The 25,456-nt window shown below is 35.5% G+C and overlaps 1 protein-coding gene across 1 annotated transcript; it reads left to right on the top strand.

Annotated features, from left to right (window-relative positions):
- The first annotated feature begins 23,780 nt into the window (after positions 1–23,780).
- LOC118620364 (10 kDa heat shock protein, mitochondrial-like) lies at positions 23,781–24,224 on the top strand. Its single transcript, XM_036247434.1, has one exon. It carries the CDS (start codon positions 23,804–23,806, stop codon positions 24,110–24,112), a length of 309 nt encoding a protein of 102 aa, XP_036103327.1. The 5' UTR covers positions 23,781–23,803; the 3' UTR covers positions 24,113–24,224.
- Positions 24,225–25,456: the final 1,232 nt, after the last annotated feature.

Consider the following 25,456-nt stretch of genomic DNA (forward strand, 5'->3'; position numbering starts at 1 on the left):
TCTCTCTGGACCACAGGCTGATGCTCTAACCACTGAGCCAAACCAGCCAGGGCTTGAGAGCTCCTTTGTAGGTAATGATCTGTTTTCCTCTTGCTGCTTTTAAGATTTTCTCTTTGTTTTTAGCCTTTGGCATTTTGATGATGATGTGTCTTCGTGTGGACCTCTTTGGGGTCATCTTGTTTCAGAGTCTCTGTGCTTCCTGGACTTGTATGTCTGTTTTCTTCACCAAGTTAAGGAACTTTTCTGTCATTATTGTTTCAAATAGGTTTTCAATTTTTTGCTCTCTATTTTCTCCTTCTGGCACCCCCATGATGTGAATATTTGCACAGGCTCCTTATACTATCCTCATTTTTTTGGATTCTTTCTTCTTTTTGCTGTTCTGATTGGATGTTTTTTACTTCCTTTTATTCCAAATTGATGGTTTGCTTCTTGGATTTACCTGCTCTAATATTGATTCTCTGTAAATTATTCTTTATTTCAGTTAGTGCATCCTTCATTTTTGACTGCTCCTTTTTTATGTTGTTGATGTTCTCACTAAGTTCTTTGGAGTTCTCCTTAAGTTCCTTGGAGTTTTCACTAAGTTCCTTGAGCGTACTTATAACCAGTGCTTTGAACTCTGCATCTGATTGATTACTTATCTCCATTTTGTTTAGTACTTTTCTTGGAGTTTTGTTCTTTTCTTTCATTTGGGACATGCTTCTTTGTCTCCTAATTTTGGCTGCTTTCCTGTGTTTGTTTCTATGTATTAGGTAGAGTTGCTATGTCTCCTAGGGTGGCCTATTGTTGTAGGTGTCCTGTATAATCCAGTGGCACAGCCTACTTGATCACCCCAGCAGGGCCCTCGAGATGTACCTCTAATGTAGACTGTATACACTTCTGTTGTAATTGAGTATTGATTGCTGTTGGCACATCAATGGAAGGGATTTACTCAGGCTTATCAGCTGCATGGACTGGCTGTGCCCACTGACCATTGACCTCTTACTACTTTGGAGGATCAGCGGTGTAGGGGTCTACCAGATAGTGAAAGACTTACTTCAGCAGGGTTCTGGCATCCACTGAGTCCACTCATTGAGTGTGTTACTTGTGGATGTGGTTGGATGGTGGTGCTTTGACATGGTCTGCAGTTATCCACTGGGTGTGCTGGCTCTGGGGCAAGGTCAGTCACTGCCTGTGTTCTACCCTGGGCTACCAGGCATAAGCTACAGTGATCTGCCAATGAAAGCTTTTTATGCTGGACTTGGAGGTGCTCAGGAAAAGCCAAGTTGGCTGCTTCTAGTGCCAGGCCTAGGGCCACTTAACGAGGAGTATGGGGCTCGCTGAGACCAGATGCTGTTTGTTGAAGAGATTTTAGGAAAATCTAAAGCAGGATCCAAGAAAGGCCAATCCTATGGTAAAGCCATTGGAAATAGCTTGGATGGTCCCAAAAGTTGGTTGGGGTAGGGCCTCATGGAATCACAAGGATAGGGTAAACAGTGAGCCAGGTTGCTGGAGTCCTAGATACCTTGGGACTATAGCAACTGCAGGCCCATGGGGGAAGGGCCCATGGGGGAACATCTTGCCAACGGAATGTTGGCCTCCAGCAGCACAACATGTGTGTCCGGGGAGGAAGAAAGCTGCCTCTCCAGCCTTTGTCCCAAGGCTAAACATCTCAGTTTTTCCCCATTATGTCTTTGGTGCCTTTCAAGCTGCCTCCCCTCCAAGCTCAGAGGGAGCAAGTCTGAGTAAATCTGTGCACAGGCTCTTTAAGAGGAACTGTCTGGGGCTCTAGAAGCCTCAGCCTCCCTCTGGTTTTTACAGCCAGAAGTTATGGGGACTTCTCTTGTCACTGGTACCCTGAGATGGGAGCTCACTGTGGGACGAGGACCCCTCACTCCTCAGGGAGGACCTTCTCAGTAGAGGTATCCTGATTTTTATCTGCCACTTGTGGGTGTGGGACAAGTCTGTCTGCGCCTCTGCCCCTCCTACCAGTTTCAGCGTGGCTTCTTTAATTTTGTAGTTGTAAGACTTCTATTCATCTCGATTTCAGGATATTCTGCATGATTGTTGTTCTGTGTTTAGTTGTAATTTTGACCAGACATCAAGAGAGATTTTGATTCTTAAATTACAGGATGCACTGGCAAAAAGGTCTGTTCAGTGGCTTCATAGTTCAACAGAGGCCAGGGTTGTATCTAATTCATCTTTCTTTCCCACAGAGCCTACATAGTAAGTAGTCCCTCTAAGAATATAAGTGGATGAATAATATTTCTGAGTCCCCTTTAAAAGGATTAAAGTTGCATTTTTATTTACTCAGCAGCAGAAAGAATTTGGTGTACCCATGAATTTGAAGACTTCTTGTGACAGTTCTATAATCATTGTGTCTGCTGGATGGAAACTATCAGATGGTCAGAAGTCAGATGGATTTCATGTGGTTACTATTTCCTTTTATCCTTTAACATGTTGGCAGGCACTGCACTGCTGATAAAGGGACACTCAGAATAGATAGATCATATTTTCCTCCAGTCTTCAAATGAAATGATGGTGCGTCCCTGCTGACACTTTACTTAAATTCCCATCAGGCTGTTGGTTATCTAGTGTCTTTGATGACCTTCCACTTTTCTTAGCTTACAAATAAGCAGTCTCTTGTTTTATACTTCTGTAACATTAAGAAAAATTTTGGATTTCATAAAAGTGCTATTGCAGAGAGCCAAGAATTATATTCAGTTACTTTAAGCCCTTTTTAATAAATCTGATAGGAATTTATGTTTTGCTTCCTGCTTTATTACCACTTTTAAATTTTTCTGTCTTCCTTTCTCTCTTTTTCCATTTCATTTCTGCTATAATCAACATTGAAGTAATTTTTTTCTTATGGTTAATCTGAAAATATTTGGCACTGGTATTTTTTCTTATGATTAATCAAAAAATATTTTGGAATTATCTTGGCTGAATAATACAATTCTATAAAAAACTTGTAAAATGACTATTACTTATTTTGTTAAAATTTTGCCTGTATATGTTATATACATTTTTAGGGTATGCTCTTTTAAAATTGAGTTTGACATATCCAAAATGCCAAAATTTCAGAACCACTGTGTGGGTTTTAATTTTTTTCATAATGCTTATATAGTTTCCACCATAGTTTAGGCTTTGAAACAAAATTGTTTATTATTTATTTTGTTCCTCTAACTTCTTGATGTAATTATCTCAAAATTCCTGGATAAAATTTTCTTGGATATTATCAAGGGTTTTATTCTTGTTCTATTCATAAAATACTCTGCCATTTTTAAAAATGTTAAAATGTTTCACAAGTTTAAAATTCATGGTTGTAATCATTTCTGAGAATATTTTCTCCTTGATACTTTTCTCTATGAGTAGAAGAAGTAGGACAGTAATAAATGATGAAAAAGCATAATTGCAAACATGCAAGATTTTATTTGTGGTCTTTTAGGTGTCTAATATTTTCTAAATTAGCATTTGACCAATAAATATTTTCATTATTTTATCAATTAGTGATAAAATGCTGGTATCACATTGTTTATAAAAAATTAGCCAGAACTGAGTGAACAATCCTAGGAATATATATTTTCTCCACAAAAGGTGCCTTTCCTATACTATTATTTATGTGGCATTAACTAAAATCTTGAGACAACTTTACATATAATAAAGTCTAAAAATGGTTTTTTAAATGTGCCCATATATGATTATCAACCACTTTCAGGACAAGAAGTTATTTTAAATAAAAAAAAATAAGAAAAAATTAAAAGTAATGGCTTAGACAAAATCTCTCTATAGGGAAAGATGATAGCCAGATTTTTTTCATGTTGTAAAACATAATTTTGACAGTCTTCAGAGACTATGTGGCTTGCTTTTTCTATAAAGAATAACTTCACTATTTATTTCTCCTTAGACCAGCCTAATGCTGGTTATTAAGAACACAAAAACAGTTTGTAGCACTTTATATTCTGGTTCAGTATGGACAGAGGTTTTGTTTATTTGGTGAAGATTATGGCAACAGCCACTGTGCATGAATATTTTCTCTTGAGTTACTACACAGTGCCTGGGACTGGTAACACTTGTCATTGCTGAAGTGAGAAACAGAATAAGCATAAAACTGACCATACCAAGTGAGGATGTAGAAAAATCGACTCTCACACTCCTGGTGGGAATATAAAATGTTTCAATCACTTTGGAAAATAAGTTGGCACTTTCTTAAACAATTAAGCAAACCTTGCATGTGACCTAGCTAGTCAATGTTTACAAAATCACACAAGAAAAAATGGAAGCATAAACCATACAAAGAGTTATACATGAATGCACATAACAGCTTAACTTAGCAGCTCCAAACTGGAAATAACCCCAATGCCCAACAACAGGTAAATGGATAAACGAACTCTGATATATCCCTAACATAGAATGTTACACAGCAATAAAAATAATAAACTGTTGATATATGCTACAATATGAATATATCTCAAAATCATTATGTGAAGTAAAAGAAGCTCAACACACATACACACAAATAGTGCATACTATAATGATCCCATTGATATAGAATTTTAAAAAATACAAAGTAACATATAGTCACAGAAAGCAGATACTTGTGGAAAATTCTTTATTTATGTAATCTAAGAGGCATGCTTGGGAAATAATTTGCTACTTGGACCCTGGGAAAACGATTGGGGCTACAGAGAGGGATGGGAGAGAGGAATTACAGAGAAAGGGGCAAGAGGAAACTTATGGGAGTGATTAATATGTGTATTACCTGGACTGTAATAATGGTTTTATTACAGCATACATAGGTCAAAACATCAAATTGTGCCCTTTAAGAACATGCAGTATGTCGATTATAATTAATTAAATCTATTTTTTAAAGAGCAATTGGAAAATTGTTGTCACATTGATGGCTAATATTTGAAGTAACAAAAAGGGTTTTGTAGAAAACAATAGATGAAACTATTTCTGTCCTCTGTTTTCAATTTAATTTATCAATGGCATCACATCATTGATGACATTGATCAATCGTATATATTGAAATGCATAGGGTAAATCATAGATTAATATATTTCTTAAGAGGAGCCCCTAAGGCCTTTGGCTGCCTGGGAAATCCATTTTTATGGAAGCTTTCATTGACCTCAATAGTTTTTATTTAAAACATGTTTGTTTAACAATGAGGTATCACCTCATACCTGTCAGAATGGCCACCATCAACAAATCATCAAACAACAAGTGTTGGTAAGGTTGTGGAGAAAAGGGGACTCTAGTACACTGCTGTTTGGAATGCAGACTGGTGCAGCCACTATGAAAAACAATATGGTGTTACCTCAAAAAATTAAAAATGGAACTTCCATTTGACCCAGTGATCCCACTTCTAGGAATATACCCTAAGAAGCCTGAAACACCAGTCAGAAAGAATATATGTACCCCCATGTTTGCAGCAGCACTATTTACAATAGCTAAGATCTGGAAATAGCCCAAGTGTCGATCAGTAGACAAATGGATAAAAAAACTGTGGTTCATATACACATTGGAGTACTATGCAGCTGTAAGAAAGAAAGATCTCTTATCCTTTGAGACTACATGGAGGGACCTGAAAAGTATTATCCTAATTGAAACAAGCCAAACAGAGAAATACAAGTATCATATGATCTCACTTATTTGTAGAATATAATGAACGTAACAGTCTGAGGAATGGGATAGTTCCAGAGACGTGGAAGTGGAGTACCAACTGACAATCCCCAGAAGAGGGGGTGGTGGGGGAGAGATAAAACACAGAACTTATATGCATGTATGCATGAACAATGAACATGGACAACAAAGCTGGGGACAGGGCAGGGTGGGAGGGGGAGGGGGAAATCACTGGGAGAAAAAGGAGAAACATCTGTAACAAAAATAAATAAGTTAATTAAAAAACATGTTTGCTTAAATTACAACAAGTTATTTTACAGCTAGACATATAAATGCCATGTGCTAAGTAAATTGTACATTAAATAGAACGTGTTTAAAAATACCCTGAAGTTGTAGAAATGTGAAATGCTCATCGAGAATAATAATTTAAGCAGTTTCAGTCATCTTACTGCTATTATAACCAAGCTTTCTGTAGTTCTTGCAGCAGAAAAGACATATGTCTTGAATGTACTTTAAATGTATTCTAAAGCTAACTCTTTTAAGGGCATCATTAAACTGATAATTTCAAACAGTTTATGAAACTTAGATATGTTCCAGATAGGGAAGAAAAATCTTGACTGCATCATTTAGTATATTTTATAATGTCATTTTTGAGTATTCATGTTTACTTTGCCTGTCCCATTGTACCTAAAATATGAATAAATGAAGATGAACACTTGGTTTCCATGTCTTTTACCACACAGTGTTGAACGAGTGTTAAAGCTTAACAAATTGCATTCTTCACTCATCACTTTGTTAATTTGATAATTGCTAATACTGATTTTAATAAAGTTAACATGGATGTTGTCTGTAACCATAAAATGTTGATGATATAAAACAGTTTCACTGTAAATCAAAGAAAAATGATATGGTCACACATATAAGATGGTGAACAAATTTAGTTGAATTACATGACATTCTCAGCTCTGTACAGAAAATTAAAATTCTGTATAGAATTTCTTGATTTCCAAGCTCTTTACTAGAACAAGATGATTTTAATTTATCTGTTATTTTATGAAGCATTTTTATGTATAGAAAAAAGTGTTACTTGTTTGCACATGCTGGTTATGTGTCAATCTTACATGATTTCATGCTTTGCTAATGGAAAATTAGACCCTTGTGTATTATAAAAGAAGATAGCTATAGAATCAGGATGCAGTTGCCTCAGGATATTCTGTTGACAGCTAGAAATATATACAGGCAAAGTAATGTCACTGGATGCTAATGTGAACTATACCACTGATGAGTAGTGTAAATCCCTCTAAAAGAAGAAGCCAAAACCCTTTTATCAAACTGGGGATTTTACCTTTAACTTTGACAATGTAGGTAATTTCTACACTTTTGTACAATAAAACCATAATGAATATTTTATAATTACATTATATCCATGAATTCATAAATACTCTCTTAGGGGCTGATATATCCAGAGCAACTATGTGTAGATATGAGATAATTCATTTTTGTTATTTATGTGTTAGACTAATAAAGATGAATCATTCATTTCTTGGATTAATTTGTACCATGCAAGTCCTTACATAATAATTTTCTTGTCTATTACAAGTTTTCAATTTTCTCTAATGTGACATTGAGAGGTAATACTGTAAATTAACTAACAATAATATTGTACAATAATGTACAAGTAAAACTGTTTATAATATTACCTTATAAGAATTAATAGTAAGAGATGTCAAAACAGGTATAGAAACTGCCCTGTCTCTGTTTGTCTTTTTAATCTTCAAGTCAACTTTAATAACCACCACAAACACTACATAGAACAAAACTTAGTGCAAAGGTGTGAGTCTGAGGCTAGTGAGCCAAATTCTGAAAGATTTACTTTGCTTCATTCCCATGTGAAAGTACTGATCTTATATTTCAGACAGCATCTTATTACCTATCAGCATAGAGTGGGGATAAATTGGCCTCGACTGCTTTAGTCCTACTTCCAAGCTTGTTACAATTTATAATTTGTGACTGAAATATTGTAAGTAAGAAAAAAAAATGTACATGCTGAAGTCTTTTTTGGTGATGTTATTGTTCTTGGTGGGTTTGGCAGCTGGAGCAATTTTTCATTACAATACAGTTGTAATTTGAGTGGAGATATTTTCTTTAAACAACCAACTGCGTAATCAGGCTGTGTGTAGTGTGTTCCTTGAAATAAGTCTGGAAAAACAAAACAAAGCTCTTTCTTGTTTCTTCTAATTTTCACACTCTGAAATGAACTGTAAGTGAAACCTGATAAGTAGAGATATCAGAACTATGTGGTTTTCCTGCTTCTTGGTAGTCAGTATTAAAAAACAGTATTCTTCCAGTTTTAAGAATTGAATTAAAATAATACAGAACAGTCATTGAAATGTATGGCAATTATTCACAGCAAAAATATACCAGCCTAGAAATATTGATGCCAGTAGATTATTTTGACATTTTTGTTTGGAGGTGTGAATAAAATAGTTGAGCTAGGAGCAGCCCTTCAAAAGAAAACTCCTGCCATAGACCTCTGCAGGAGTGCAAATTGAGGAAAAGGAACAACAAACCACAAAATCTGGGACAGAAGATCAGGGACTCCAGTGGGCATTACTTTCCAATGATATACTATAATGGAATAAGGACTAAATGTACAAACCATTCTCAATATGACACAATGGAGTGCTAAGAAGTAAATAAAGTTCACATGATTTATTTCTACTGCAAATAAATTGCCTTTTCTAGATCAATTCAATAAATAATCTCTAAAGTGGAAAAAAAATAAAGTAGAAAAACAATTTTACTAACATAAACATGATTTATGACTTTTTATACAACTATGCTAGAAGGAACCAGGCTCATTAACAGTAAAGTAAAATAATTTTATTTGTAAAAATATTAAAAGACAGAAGGAACACATTTGTGAAAAAATAAAAATAAAAGAAAGATGACAATGAAGAGTCAGCAAATTTTGTGTCAAATTTGTCAGTACTATTGTTTTTAACTGACATAATTTGTAAAGCAGGCCAACTGAAGAACACAAAATTTTCCAGTTTTCTCCAAGCAGAGCCTTCTTTCTATGATGACCGACGCTAGCACCTTCCAGGCCTTTTCTCACAGCAGCATGATCACAATTGGTATATTGCTTCTACATGAGCTCCTCAAACTTCACCCTAATTTGCTGTATAACTTTTTCTTAAATTTTATAAAATAGTATATTACTATGTCAACCATGTAAAAGTATTCCCATTGCCTTCAAGCAAAAGTAAGTCACCTCCACAATCAAGCATAAAGTTTCCATTAAAATTCTCTTTTCTTCCTTATACTGTTTTGATCTCTGGAGCTCAAAGCATTATTTTTGCTTTCCAACTTTTAATTTAGTCATCATCTCTTTGAATTGCCTTTTATCTTCTCTGCCTAATAAAAAGTACTCCATTCGTTCATCAAGAATGATGCAATTACTGAGCGTCAGGCCCTGTGCTAGGCAGAGAGGACACAGTAGTGAAAAAGTCCCACATGGTTCCTGCTCTCAAAAACCTGTGTTCTAGTGAGCAATTTTGTAGAACAGCAATCATACTATTACCATTTTAAAAAGGTTGTGACAAGTGCTATAAAAGAACTAAAACAGATTCATGTATGGTGACCAGTAAGGTTATTTAGATTGGGTGTCCAGAAATAATCTCATTAAAGAAGTGGCATTAAGTTGAGAACTGAATGCAAGAAGAGTCAGCTATGCAGAGACTAGGAGCAGAATTTTTCAAGGAATGACAAATACAAATGCACTGAGTAAGAGAGAAAATGTGACGTGTTCTTGAAAAGAAGTGAAAGCAGTGAAACCACAGAGGAATAAACTAAACTAAGAGAAGTCTTAATTTTCTGTGTCAAGTTTAGAATTTACCCTGAATCTTGAAATATTCTGGCATATTTTAAATTAGCTCCTGTCTTTTTTTTTTTTTTAATTTTTTTATATGACTGTGTCATTGCTCAAATTAGACTTTGAATTTACCTTATCGTAAAATCACATCACGATTACGCAGCTTCATAGAATCTTCCAGAGTGTTATGAAAAGGGTAGGTCTTTAAACATAATAAGGATATAAATTCTCCCCAAACTGATATACAGGTTTAACACTATTTCTATCAAAATCCAAGTAAGAATTATTATAAATATAGATAAGATCATTCTAATATTTATATGGAAAACAAAGAAACTATAAAAGTTAAAACAAGAAGAGGAGAATTGGAATAATCAAGCTCCTACATTTTAAGACATAAAGTTTTTCCTCTAAGGATTTCCTTCACCTTGCTACTTCTATTTGACATAGTACTGGAAGTGCTAGGCAGAGCAATTAGTCAATAAATAAATAAGCAATTTTAAAAAATGCCATCCAAATTGGAAAAAAAATAAATATTGTTCCTATGCACATCATATGTTTTTATACATAGAGAAACTCTGAAGACTTCACACAAAAACTGTTGGAACTAATAAATGAAATCAGCAAAGTTGCAGGATAAAAATCAACATGTAAAAACCAGTTGTGTTTCTATACACTAAAAATAAACTATTTGAAAAGAAAATTAAGAATACAATTAAATTTACAACAGTATCAAAAAGAATAAAATGCTTATAAATAAACTTAATTAAGAAGGAACAATTTGTACACTGAAAACAAAAAATCAATGATAAAAGAAATTAAAGATACAAGCACTCCATAATTATAAATTGGAAAACTTAACTTAATATTGTTAAAGTATCTATACTACTCACCCTGGCCAATTTGGCTCAGCAGTTAGAGTGTTGGCTCATGGACCAATGAGTTGTGGGTTCGATTCCAGCCATGGTCACATACCTCAGTTGCGGTGTCCCTGGCCCTGGTCAGGTTGTGAGGGAGGCAACCAGTTGATGTGGCTATCTCACATCGATGTTTCTCTCTGTCTCTTTCTCCCTCCCTCCCAGGCTATCTGATGATAAATAGAAAAGACTCCTTGGATGAGGAATAAATATATATATATATATCTGTATACTCAAAGTAATCTACAGATCCAGTGCCATCCTTATCAAAATCCCATTGGCATTTTTTACAGAAATAGAACAAACAATACTAAAATTCACATGGAAATCCAAAAGATCCAAATTAGCCTAAATGATTTTGAGAAAGAAAAAAAAGAAACACAACAAAACTGGAGGCATTGCACTTTCTGATTTCAAAACATATTACAAAAATACAGTAATTGCGACAGTGTGGTACTGCGTAAGACACATAATAGGATGAAACAGAGAGCCAAGAAATCAATCCATTCATATATAGTCAACTCATCTTTCACAAGGGTGTTAAGAATACACAATGGGGAAATAATATCCTTTTCAACAAATGGTGCTGGGAAAACTGTATACCTAAATACAAAATAATGAATTAGCCCTGGCCGATGTGGCTCAGCTATAAGGGCATTGGCCTGTGGACTAAAAAGTCATGGGTTCAATTCCAGTCAAGGGCATGGACCTCCGATGTGGTTCAGTACCTGGCCCTGGTTGGGGTCATGTGGGAGGCAACCGATCCATGTGTTTCTTTTACAATGATTTTCTCTCTCTCTCTCTCTCTCTCTTTCTTACCCTACCTCCCACTCTATCTGAAAATCAATGGAGAAATATCCTCAGGTGAAGATTAAAGAAAAAAAAAAAAAGGAATGAAATTAAACTCTTACCTTATACTATACACAAAAATCAACTCAAAATGAACTAAAGACTTGAACATAAGACTTGCAAATGTAAAATTTTTAGAAGAAAACAATAGGGAATACTTCATGATGTTGGTTTTGGTGCTGATTTCTTGGATATGAAACCAAAACACAGGCAAAAAAATGTTAAATACATAAGTGAAACTATATCAAATTAAATGCTATATCTGCACACACTAAAAAAGAGTAACAACACATTCTATGGAATTGAAGAAAATATTTGCAAACCTTAATTTTTCTGAAAAAGTCTTCATTTCACCCTTACTTTTAAAATATATTTTTGATTAAATTAGAATTCTGTGTTGAAAGCTTTTTTCTTTGCCCCTTTAAAGATGTTATCCCTTGAGACTTTGAGTCAAGATGGCTGCATAGATAAACATGGTCCTCACCTCCTAAATTACAGAACAACCATTATTCAGAACCACCTGAAACTGAGCTGAATGGAAGACTTACAAAAAAAGAATTAGAGAAGCCACATTGAGATTGGTAGTGGGGCTGGAGAAGCTGAATGAACTGGTTACACACCCATGTGCATGGATAAAAATTGGGAAGGATATTGGCTGAAGAGGTTCCCCTTGAGGAGCAAGGCTCCCAGCCCCACACTAGGCCCCCAAGCTGAGGCTGAAGGAGACAGAAGCTATTGGATTTCCAAGCAGTTCCTCTCAAAAGACCTACACCTCCTGCATGCCCCCCACTGGGGATTGGACACACAACCTGAGCATGTGCCCTCACCTGGAAGGGAACTGGTGACCTCTTAGTGCATGGGTAGACATTCAACCACTGAGCCACATTGGCTGGGTAATTTAAGTTCTTCCTTTTTTTATTTATCCTCACCTGAGGACATTTTTCCATATTTTGTTCAGATAGAGTGTGAGGGAGAGAGAGACAGAAACATCGACATGAAAGGGACACATCAAGTGGCTGCCACCTGCATGACCAACCAGGGCCAAGGACAAACTGCAACTGAGATATGTGCCCTTAGTGGGAACCAAACCCGGGTCTCTCTAGATTGCAGGCCGACGCTCTAACCGCTGAGCCAAACCAGCCAGGGCTAAGTTCTTCTTAAATTTCTACTTAACATCCAGTATTTTTCATTCTGGCTAGCTGGAACTCAATTGGTTATTTTGTGTGATGTCTGGGAATTTTTTGACTTCCATATTTCCAGTCATTGTACTTTTCCCACATTTTATTCTTTGCTTGGCCTTGCTAAATTTCACCCAATGTATGTACTAATTAGCATTTAGACAAAGACTCAAAGGAACCTATTTTCATATTTCTACCACTGTTTTTCTCCACCCTCTACCCTCTGCGATACTTGATTCCACAACTTCTAGCTGCTTGTTCTTCTTGAAATCCAGTCTCTAGCTTCTCAATTCAGAGGGACCACTACTGGACTTTGATGGATACTTCCTCCCCTGCAGTGGAATTTGAAAATTCCCTTTGGAAGAAAGTTTGGATGATCATAGAGCACATTTCATTTATATCCTTTTCCAGGAATCTTAGTTTTGCCCTGCCTGCTTATTGTCTGAAAAAGTTTCACATATTTTTTTCAGTGTTCTAGTTTCTTATGATGAAATGATAAGTCAGAATTCTCATACTCTCAGGGCTGGAAGAAAAAGTCCAGAATTGCATTTTTACAGTTATGTATAATAAAGGTTTTTCCCAAAAGTATCAAATCAATTTATATTATTTCTCTGTAATTAATTCTTTTAATAGAACAGCTTTACTGAATTTTCAATAATGCACTTATTTTTTTAATAGCACGTTTACATGATAAAATGTATGTACATGATATGAATGTGTTTTTCTCATAACTCATGGTTCATGAATAACAACAGAGTATGTGCTACTTGAGATTGACATTAAAGTTTACATGGTTCTGTCTATAAAAATTTGAGGTATGGTTTTATAGAATCATACAGAATGACACAAATATTCTTATATATTTGTATATTATGATAATGTGTTTTGGTAATTAAAATGTATGGTTTGTTTCATATTCTATATGTTTTACATTAATAAACATAGAATAAAACCATCTCTCTATTGCTTACTCATTAAAAAAAAAGTTTAAAAATAAATTAGACTTGCCCGGCCAATGTGCCTCAGTAGTTGAGCATTGACCGATGCACCAAGAAGTCACCGGTTTGATTCCTGATTGGGGCACATGCCCAGGTTGTGGGCCCAATCCCCAGTGGGGGGGCATGCAGGAGGTAGCCAATCGATGTTCTCTCTCATCAGTGTTTCTATTTCTCTCTCCCTCTCCCTTTCTCTCTCTAAAATCAATAAAGAAAAATAAATAAATAAATAAATAAATAAATAAATAAATAAATAAATAAGACTTATTTTAGAACACAGGAAAAAGAAACAAGGAAAACAAGGCAAAGGTATCACCCTTAGTATCCATAATATTTTTCTTACCTTTTATTTTTCAATTACAGTTTACATCGAATATTATTCTGTATTAGTTTCAATTGTACAGCAAAGGGGTTAGAAAATTGTATACTTTACAGAGTGATTAACAAAGGGATTAAGCAGTGTAAATTGTAGTCACAGAGATGTAGATTATAGAATAGGAAATATAGTAAATAATAATGTGATAACTATGTACAATCCAGTTGGGTACTTGACGCATTAGAGGGACCATGGTATTCATAATTTTATTAATAGGGGTATTAATGATAACTACTGCTAAAATTTGGAGCATTGTTTTTATATATTTCTTATATAGCTGTAATCAAATTTTATAAATAATTTTACATTGTGCTTTTTTACTTAATATAGTTTAAATTCATTATAATTATATTTTAGAATCACAGCATATATTATATAAATGTACTATTGTTGAGTCATCATGCTATTTACAAAATATTTTGGATATAAATATTTTATTATCTTTGTGAATCACATTATTGATTATTTGTGATTGTAAATCATAAGTACAGGAGGGGTAATTAATGCTTAGAGGATATACACGTTAAAAAGCGTTCAAAACACAATACTACATTTCTTTCTCAAAGTGACAAAACAATATGTACTTCTAAAGATGGTACATGAGACTAGTTTGTTCTCTGCACTCAAATTGGCATCAACTGGTACCATTATTTAAAAAACAAAAAATAATTAATTAATTAAATAAAAATATAAATAGGTAAAAATTTTTTAAAAGAACAAAATACAAACTACTTAAGCCTGTAATATTGTTGAGAAGCTGTAACACTCTATTATGCCAAGTCAGGCATCTGTGTATCCAGATCTACAGTTGTTTTGATTATGCAATCTAGTAGCCTTAGTGGGCTGCTTATCCATTTCAGTTTTAGTGACCAAAAGCTCCATTAATCAGCACCAAAGATTCTTGATGTTGATCCAAAGTTGATTACTTTGCAGGCCTTATTTATTTCTTATTATAATGATGCATGGAACAAGAAGCCTGTGAAAGTTTTTCTCTTACCCAAAAGTTACCTTTCAGTGTCAAAAGATTAAGCAGAGGGTAAGTAAAAACAGTTTACAGCTGAGAATAAAAACTTCAACTTGCTTCAATTTATAATTTTACAGAAATGTTAGAGAATTTTTAATTTTAGAGAAATACCGATGCAATGTAAAATATCCCAACAGAGTGTTTATAGAGTAACAGTGTTTCTATAGAAGAGGTACAGAGAATCCTTTCCAGCACTATTTTGAAGCAGGTTAGTAAAGGAAGATTTGTGTCTTCAAGAATGGAAAGTGATCATGTCAGAAATATTTTTTTAAAAATTTTAATTACAGTTTACATTCAATATTATTTGGTATTAATTTTAGGCATACAGCATAGTGGTTAGATAATCATAAACACTTTACAAAGTGTCCCCCATTATTTCTATTACCCACCTAAAACCACACTTAGTTATTACAATATTATTGACTACATACCCTATGCTGTACGTTACATCCCCATGACAATTTGTGACTACCTATTTGTTCTTCTTAATTCCTTCACCTTTTTCACATAGTCCCTCACCTCATCTCTCTGGAAACCATCATTCTGTTCTCTGTATCTGAGTTTGCTTCAATTTTGTTTGTTCATTTATTTTGTACTGGATTCCACATATAAATAAAATCATATGGTGTGATTGTCTTTTTCTGTCTGACATTTCACTTAGCATAATACATCTAGGTGCATTCAAGCTGTCATTAAGTGGTAAGATTACGTTCTTTGTATGGCTGAGTAATATTCCATTGTATTTATGTACGTCTTCTTTATCCAGTCATCCGTAGACGGACACTTGGGTTGCTTCCATATCTTAATTGTTATAAAAAAAATGTTTTAATGAACATAGAGGTACATATATTCTTTCAAATTAGTGTTTTGGGTTTCTTCAGATATATACTCAGAAGTGGAATTGCTGGGTCATAAAGTAGTTATACTTTTAATTTTTTTAGGAACTTTCATACTATTTTTCATAGTGGTTGCACCAGTGTGCATTTTCACCAATAGTGGATAAGTGTTCCCATTTCTCCATGTCTTTGCCAAAACTGGTTGTTTGTTGATTTATTGATGATTGCCTTCTGACAGGTGTGAGGTGATATCTCATTGTGGTTTTAATTTGCATTTTATTGATTAGTGATGTTGAGCATCTTTTTATGTCTATTGGCCATCTGTGTGTCCTCTTTGGTGGAGTATATATTCAGGTCCTTTGACCATTGTTTTAACTGTTTTTCTGTTTGTTTGATTGTTTTTGGTATTGAGTTGTCATTTCTTTATAAATTTTGGATACTGATCCTTCATAGGATGTATTATTGGTGACTATCTTCTCCTATTTTGTAGGTAGTTTCTTATTTTTATTTTTTTTATTTGTTGATAGTTTCCTTTACTATGCAAATTTGTTTTAGTTTGATGTAGTCCAATTTGCTTATTTTTTCTTTTTGTTTCCCTTGCCCAAGCAGATATATCAGAAAATTTTATTAAAAGAAATAATTTGTTTTGAGTTTACTTTTTTATAGGGTATAAGAAGGTGATTTAGGTGGTGTAGGGTGGCTTCCTCTGGGGCCACAGATGGCGGCTGCTGCAGGTGCGCAGATGAGGTTGCTGTGGCAGGAGCCCGAAGAACTCCACGCCAGTGGGGACAACATTGCTTCTTACTATAGCTGCTCTGAAGCACAACTGGAAGCTCAGATTTAAATGCCACAGCCAGCAGCAGAGAGGGCACAGAGAAGCCCATTCTGATGCCCCAAAAAGCAAGCTGATCCCTTTCAGGCCCCAGGTACGCCAGAAAGCAATATAAAACCTGTTCATGAGAGGAGTTGGAAATGCTTTCCACGAAAGAAATAAGACCTCCCTGTGACCAGCAAGTATATGGGGAGAACTACCATGGGATTAACCAATCGCAAATCTTCCATTGATGACTCTGAATGGTCCCAAGGGGTAGTAGTGGCAGGGAAGGGACAGTTAGGAGCCACAGTCAGCCTGGAGGGTGATGGAGCTGAGGCCATCACTGGTCTGATGGTGGACCAGTATAGCTAGCTGTTTAAGTTGGCTGTGCCACCTGCCACTTTCTTCCCAACTGGCCTCCCATCCAAGGTGAACATGAGCTCTTAGCCATGCCCCCCAAATACACAGAGAAGGTGGTCTATTTTCATTTTATAAAATTAATTAATTAAAATTTATTAATTTTTGAATTAATTTTGTTACAGATGTTTCTCCTATAGCCCCCATTGACACCCTCTTACCCGCTCCTGACCCCTGACCCTATTCACAGTATTGTTGTCAATGTCCACTAGTTATGCATATATGCATATGAGTTCACAGGTTTATTTCTTCCCTCGACCAACCACCCCACCCCTTCCTCTGAGATTTATCAGTCTGATCCCTACTTCCATGTCTCTGGGTCTACTGTGTTCATCATGATACTTTGTTCATTATATTCCACAAATAAGTGATATTTGATTTTCTCTGATTGGCTTATTTTACTTAGCATAATACTCTCCAGGTTCCTGCATGTTGTCTTAAAGGGTAATAGCTCTTTCTTCCTTACAGCTGCATAATATTCTATTGTGTAAATGTACTACAGCTTTTTTATTTGCTCATCTATTGATGGAGACTTGGACTGTTTCCAGATCCTAGCTATTAAAATAGTGCTGCTATGAACACAGAGCTACATATATTCTTTCTGTGGTGTTTCAGGCTTTTAAGATATATTCCTAGAAGTGAGATCACTGGGTCAAATGGTTCAATTTTTAACTTTTTAAATACATTCCATACTGTTTTTTACAGTGGTTGCACCAGTCTGCATTCCCACCAGCAGTGTACTAGAGTACCCTTTTCTCCACACCCTCATCAGCACTAGTTATTTGAAGATTTGTTGATGGCAGCGATTCTGCAGTGTGAGATAATACCCCATAGTTGTTTTAATTTGCATCTCTGATGATAAGTGACATTGACCATTTCTTCATATGTCTCTTGGCCATTTGTATGTCCAGTTTAGAGAGGTGTCTATTTAGCTCCTCTGCCCATTTTTTAATTGGGTTCTTTGTCTTTTTTGTTGTTGAATAGTATGAGCACACTATATATTTTGGAAATTAACCCCTTAACTGATGTATCATTGGCAATTATGCTCTCCCATACAGTGGGTTCCCTTTTCATTGTAATGGTTGTTTCTTTTGCTGTGCAGAAGCTTTTTAGTATGATGTAGTCCCATGTGTTTATTTTTTACTTTGTTTCTCTTAGGTGATGTATCAGTGAAAATTATGCAGTATCTGATGTCTAAAATTTTGTTGCCTACATTTTCTTCTAGAATTTTTATGGATTCACTAGTCACATTTAAGTCTTTTATCCATTTTGAATTCATTCTTCTGTATAGTGTAAGTTGATGGTATACTTTCATGGGTTTTTTTTGTATGTAGTTGTTCAATTTTCCAAACACCATTTATTAAAGAGGCTGTCTTTACTCCATTGTATGGTTTTGCAACCTTTGTTAAATATTAATTGAGCATATGTTTTGGGTCAATTTCTAGGTTCTCTGTTCTATTCCATTGATCTGTATGCCTGTTCTTGTGCCAGTACTAGCCTGTTTTGATTACAGTAGCTTTGTAGTATAACCTGATATCCAGTATTGTGATCCCACCTATTTTGTCTTTCTTTTTCAAGACTGCTGTGACTATTTGCGGTCTTTTTGGTTCCATATGATCTTTTGAAGTATGTTCTAATTGTGTGAAATACGTCATTGGCATTTTGATGGGGATTGCATTGAATCTGTAGATTGCTTTGGGTAATATGGACATTTTAATGATATTAATTCTTCCAATCCATGAACAAGGCATGTGCTTCCACTTTTTTATATCTTCCTCAATTTCTTTTTTCAATGTTGTGTAGTTTTCTGTAAATAGGTCCTTTACTTCTTTGGCTGAGTTTATTCTTAGGTATCATAATTTTTTTGCTGCAGTGGTAAATGAAATTGCTTTTTTAGTTTCTATTTCGGTGAGTTCATTATGGGTGTATAAGAATGCCGTCAATGTTAATTTTGTAACCTGCTACCTTGCCAAATTTGTTTATTAAAATTTAGCAGATTTTTGATGGAGTCCTTAGGGTTTTCTATGTATAATACCATGTCATCTGCAAATAATGAGTTTCATTCCCTCTTTTATAATTTGGATGCCTTTTGTTTTTTCTTTCTGTCTGATTGCTGTGGCTAAGACTTCCAGTACTATGTTAAATAAGAGTGGCAAAAGTGGACATCCCTGTCTTGTTCCTGTTCTTAAGGGAAATGATTTTAGTTTTTGCCCATTGAATATGATGTTGGCTGTAGGTCTTTCATATATGGCCTTTATTATGTCAAGATATGATTTCTCTATTCTCGCATTGCTGAGCATTTTTATCAGAAATGCATGCTGGATTTTGTTGAAGGCTTTTTCAGAAACTCTTGATATGATTATGTGGTTTTCATCTTTCATTTTGTTTACGTGGTGTATCACATTTATTGATTTGCGAATATTGTAACAGCTTTGCATCCCTGGGATGAATCTCACTTGGTCATGGTGAATAATTATTTTAATGTATTGCTGGAACTGATTTGCTAGTATTTTGTTCAGAATTTTGGCATGTATGTTCATCAGGGATATTGGCCTGTAGTTTTCTTTCTTTGTAGTGTGTTTTTCTGGTTTTGCAAATAGAATTATGCTGACCTCATAAAAAGTGTTTGGTAGTCTTCCTTCTTCTTAAATTTTTTGGAATAGTTTAAGGAGAATGGGTGTTACTTCTTCTTTGAATGTTCAGTGAAACTCCCCCAGGAAGCCATCCAGGCCTGGGCTTTGTTGGCTGAAAGAGTCTTAATTACATCTACAATTTTTATAGTTGTTAATGGTCTGTTCAAATTTTCTATCTCTCTCCAGTTCAGTTTTGGGAGAATATGTGTTCTAGAAATTTGTCCATTTTTCTTAGATTGTCCGATTTTTTGTCTTGCAATTGTTCATAGTATTTGTTAATGATCCTTTGTATTTTTGTGGTATCAGTTGTTACTTCTCCACTTTCATTTCTGATTTTTTGTGTTTGGGTTCTCTCTCTTTGTTTTTTGATGAGTCTAGCTAAGGGCCCATCAATTTTATTTTATCTTTTTGAAAAACCAGCTCTTTGTTTCATTGATTCTTTGATTTTTTTTTTTTTTTTTTGTCTCTATGTCATTTATTTCTGCTCTGAGTTTTACTATTTCCTTTATTCTACTTTCTCTGGGATTTTCTTTTTGTTTGCTTTCTAGTTAAGTTGTGAGGTTAGATAGTCAATTAGAAATTTTTCTTGTTTCTTGAGGTAGGCCTGTAGTGCTATGAAATTCCATCTCAGAACTGCTTTCACTACATCCCATTGATTTTGTGTTGTGTGTTCATTTTCATTGGTTTACAGAAAGTTTAAAATTTCCTCCTTGATCTCCTCAGCCACCCATTCATTGTTTAATAACATGCTATTTAGCCTCCATGTTTTCAAATGTCTTTGCTTGTTCTTGTTGTAATTGATGTCTAGTTTCATGCCATTGAGATCTGAGAAGATGTTTGATATGATTTCAATCTTCTTGAACTTGTAGAGACTTAGTTTGTGTTCCAACATGTGGTCCATAGTTTATAATTTTCTATGTGCACCTGAGAAGAATGTGAATTCTGCAGTTTTGGGATATGATTCTCTGCAGATCTTTATTAAATCTATTTGGTCCAGTGCTTCATTTAGAGTCTCTGTTTCCTTGTTAATGTTTTGTCTAGATCTATTCAGTAATGTCAGCAGGATATTGAAGTCCCTTGCTATGATTGTATTGCTGTTGATTTCTCCTTTGAAGTCCTCCAGAAGATTTTTAATATATTTTGGTGCTCCTATATTAAGTGCATATATGTTTACCAAGGTTATATCTTCCTATTGAATAGGTCCTTTCAGTATTATGTAGTGGCCTTCTTTATCTCTAGTTATGGTCTTCATTTTGGAATCTATTTTATCAGATATGAGTATTGCTACCCCAGCTTTTTTTTCCTTTCCATTTGCTTGGAAGATTTTTTTTTCTATCCCTTTACTTTCAACCTATGTGAGTCTTTTGTTCTGATGTAAGTCTCTTGTAAACAAAATATCGATGAGTCATGCTTTTTTTTTGTTTGTTTTTAATCTTCACCCAAGGACATTTTTAAAATATTTTATTCAGATAAAGTGGGAGGGAGGGAGAGAGAGAGAGAGAGAGAGAGAGAGAGAGAGAGAGAGAAACATCGACGTGAAAGGGACACATCCAGGGATTTCCACCCACATGACCCAACCAGGGCTGGGGACAAACTACAACCAAGGTACATGCCCTTAATGGAAACTGAACCCGGGTCTCTCCAGACTACAGGTCAATGCTCTAACCACTGAGCAAAACCGGGCAGAGATGAGTCATGCTTTCTTATCCAATCAGTTACTCTATGTCTTTTGATCAGGCTGTATAGTCCATTTACATTTAAGGTTATTATTGTTATGTACTTATTTATTGCCATTTTGGTTTATTGTTATTATATTTTTCTTCCTATTTCTACTAATTACAGCAGTCTTTTTAACAATTCTTGCAGTGCTGGTTTGGTGCTAATATATTCCCTTAGCCTTTTTTTTTTTTTTTTTTTTTTTTTTTTTGTCTGGGAAGCTCCTAATTTCACCTTCTATTTTGAATGATAGTCTTGCTGGAGAGAGTAGTCTTGGAATCTGATCCTTGTTTTTCAGGACCTTGATTACTTTATGCCATTTTTTTTTTCTGGCCTGTGGTGTTTCTGTTGAAAAGCCAGCTGAGAGCCTAATGGGGGTTCCTTTGTAGGTAACCTGTTGCTTTTCTCTTGCTGCCTTTAGGATTCTCTCTTTGTCTTTAAGTTTTGGCATTTTAATTACTATGTGTCTTGATGTGGATCTTTTTGGTTTCTTCTTATTTGGGGCTCTCTATGCTTCTTCAATTTGAATGCCTTCTTTCTTCACCAAGTTAGGGAAGTTTTCTGTCACTATTTCTTCAAATATATTCTCTAACCCTTGCCCATTTTCTTCTTCTTCTGAAACTCCTATGTTGTGAATGTTGTTACCTTTCCTATTGTCCCACAGTTCTCCTAAGCTGTCTTTCTGTTTTTTAATTGTTTTTTTCCTTTTAGTTTTCAGATTGGTTGATTTTTTCTCCCCTGTATACTTATTCACCTCTCCAGTTCTCAGCTTCCTCTACTCTGCTGGTTAGTCCTTTCAATGTGTTCTTCATTTCTGCTATCTCATTCTTCATTTCCACTTGTTTGGTTTTCAATGTTTCTATATCTGTACTCATGGTGTTGATGTCCTTACTCATGCTGTTGAGCTTCCTCGAGTTCATGGCTCTGAACTCTACCTCTTATAACTTGCTTAACTGCATTTTATTTATCTCATTTTTAGTAGAATTCTGCTGTTCTTTCATTTGAGATTTGTTTCTTTGTTTCACCATTTGGGCTATTTCAGTAGGTTTTGGAGCCTGCCAATTTTTTTCTACTGGTTGCTGTTCTGCTCTTTGTGACTCCCTCTACTGCAGTGGTTCTCAACCTTTCTAATCCTGTGACCCTTTAATAAAGTTCCTCATGTTATGGTGACCCCAAATCATAAAATAATTTTTGTTGCTACTTTATAACTGTAATTTTGCTACTGTTATATTTAGGTGACCCCTGTGAAAGGGTCGTTCAACTCCCTAAGGGGTCACAACCCACAGGTTGAGAACCACTGCTCTACTGGGTTTGGATGAGTGTGGGAGGACCCACTTTCAATACCACTGTCAAGTCTTGCTTTTCTGGGTAGATTTGAAAACCCAGGAAAGTTTCAGTTATTCTCTGTCTTTTTGCCTGGAGGCTATTGATCTCAGTTACTTGATGAGCCTTTGGTTTATAACCCTCAGCGGAATGAAAAACTCCTGCAGGTGTTCAGCATAAGAGGATTTCCAAGGGTGGGGCAGATGCTGGTTGTTAATGAGCCTAAATTTTTATTATTCTGGCCCAGCTGTGTAGGGTTAAATCTCAGAGGGAGGGGCTGCTGCTTCTCCCCAGGGCTCCAAGAAAGAGCACGATCGCCATCGTCTTGTGTGGCCATGACTCAGCAAAATCTCTGAGCACCTTCCAAATCCGAGGTGTCCCCTCAGCGTTCCAGTCCAGTCCTCCCTTTCTCTGCTGGAGCCCAATGTGAGTGACTGTAGCTAATTTTGTGCTCTGTTCCGGCTCTCTGAGCTATAGAGCTGGCTTGGGATTTTAACCCTGAGAGAGCTGCTCACAGTTAAAACAGCTGCTGTCCATGGTCTCCCAACCTGCCCTCTCTCACCTCTGCAGACCTACCAGACTCCATTCAGTGTTCTTTTTTCCTATCCCTGGTTATATGGTCCTCTCTAGCTGCTTTTCTGTTGCTTTTTCCTGAAGATTTGTCTTTATTTTAGTTGTAATTCCAGTTTGTTCCTGGAAGATAGTCTGTGTAGCTTCCATTCACTCCGCTGCCATTTTGGAAATCTTATTTTACCTTAAACTCTGAGTAATAGCCTTGCTGGATAGAGTAGTCTTGGATTCAGACCCTGTTTTTCATTACTCTGTATACTCCCTTTTGGCCTGCAGTGTTTCTATTCAGAAATCAACTGACAGTCTAATGGCTTCTCCCATGTAGGTAATTTTCTGTCTCAATCTTGCTGCTTTTCAGGTTCTTTCTTTGTCTTTAATATTTGCCTTTTTAATTATAATGTGTCTAGGTATGGGTTTTTTGGATTCAACTTAATTGGGACACTCTGTACAAAGAAAGAAAACTACAGATCAATATTCCTCATGAACATAGATGCCAAAATTCTGAACAAAATACTAGCAAATCAAATCCACCAATGCATCTAAAAAATTATTCACCATGACCAAATGGGATTCATCCTAGGGGTGCAAGGCTGGTACAATATGTGCAAATCAATAAATGTGATATACCACATAAAGAAAAAAAAAAAAAAGAGAGAGTACGGGCTGCAGCAGTCGAAGTCATGGCAGGACAGGCGTTTAGAAAGTTTCTTTCCCTCTTTGACCGAGTATTAGTTGAAAGGAGTGCTGCGGAAACTGTAAACAAAGGAGGCATTATGCTTCCAGAAAAATCTCAAGGAAAAGTATTGCAAGCAACAGTAGTAGCTGTTGGATCCGGCTCCAAAGGAAAGGGTGGAGAGATTCAACCAGTTAGTGTGAAAGTTGGAGATAAAGTTCTTCATCCAGAATATGGAGGCACCAAAGTAGTTCTAGACGACAAGGATTATTTCTTATTTAGAGATGGTGACATTCTTGGAAAGTATGTAGACTGAAATAAACCAGTATTGAAATGGCATCATGTGAAGCTGCCCATTCCATTGAAGTTCTGAAATCTTTCATCATGTAAATAATTTCTGTGTCTCTTTTATAATAAACTAATGATATCCAAACTGGAAAAAAAAAAAAAAAGAAAAGAAAAAGATAAAAATCATGTGAACATATCAATAGATGCTGAAAAAGCATTCTACAAAATCCAGCACCCATTTCTGATAAAAACGCTTAGCAATTTGGGAATAGAGGGATCATATATCGATATAATAAAGGCCATATATGAAAGGCCTACAGCCAACATCATATTCAATGGGCAAAGATAAAAAGCATTTCCCTTAAGAACAGGAACAAGACAAGGATGCCCACTTTTGCCACTCTGATTTAACATACTACTGGAAGTCTTTGCCACAGCAATCAGATAGGAAGAAAAAATAAAAGGGATCCAAATGGAAAGGAGGAAGTGAAACTGCCATTATTTGCAGATGACATGATTCTATATGTATAAAACCCCAAACTCCATCAAAAATATACTAGGCTTGATAAATGAATTTGGCAAAGTAGCAGGATACAAAATTAACGTCAAGAAATCGATGGCATTCTTATACACCAATGATGAACTCACAGAAGGAGAAAGTAAGAAAACAGTCCCATTTACCATTGTGGCAAAAAAATTAAGATACCTAGGAATAAACTTAACCAAAGAAATAAAGGACCTATTCGCAGAAAACTACATGTCATTGAAAAAAGAAATAGAGGAAGATATAAAAAAGTGGAAGCACATACCTTGTTTATGGATTGGAAGAATTAACGTCATTAAAATGTCCATACTGTCCTAAGCAATCTATAGATTTATTGCAATCCCCAGCAAAATACCAACGACATGCTTCACAGAACTGGAACAAGTACTTCAAAAGTTCATATGGAACCACAAAAGACCTCGTATAGCCACAGCAATCTTGAAATGAAGAACAAAGTAGAAGGGATCACATTACCAGATTTCAAGTTATGCTACAAAGCCACTGTAATCAAAACAGCCTGGTACTGGCACAAGAACAGGCATATAGACCAGTGGAACAGAACAGAGAACACAGAAATGGACCCATGGCATTATGTTCAATTAATATTTGACAAAGGTAGCAAGAGCATACAGTGGAGTAAAGACAGCCTCTTTAATAAATGGTGTTTGGAAAATTGGAAAGCTACATGCAAAAAAAAATGAAACTAGAACATCAACTTACACCCTACATCAGAATAAACTCAAAATGGATAAAAGACTTAAATGTGACTCATGATTCATAAAAATCCAAAAGAATTTGTAGGAAAAAATTTCAGACATCATACACAGC

The sequence above is a fragment of the Molossus molossus genome, unplaced genomic scaffold (genome assembly GCF_014108415.1).
Source record: "Molossus molossus isolate mMolMol1 unplaced genomic scaffold, mMolMol1.p scaffold_m16_p_7, whole genome shotgun sequence".
Classification (NCBI taxonomy): domain Eukaryota; kingdom Metazoa; phylum Chordata; class Mammalia; order Chiroptera; family Molossidae; genus Molossus; species Molossus molossus.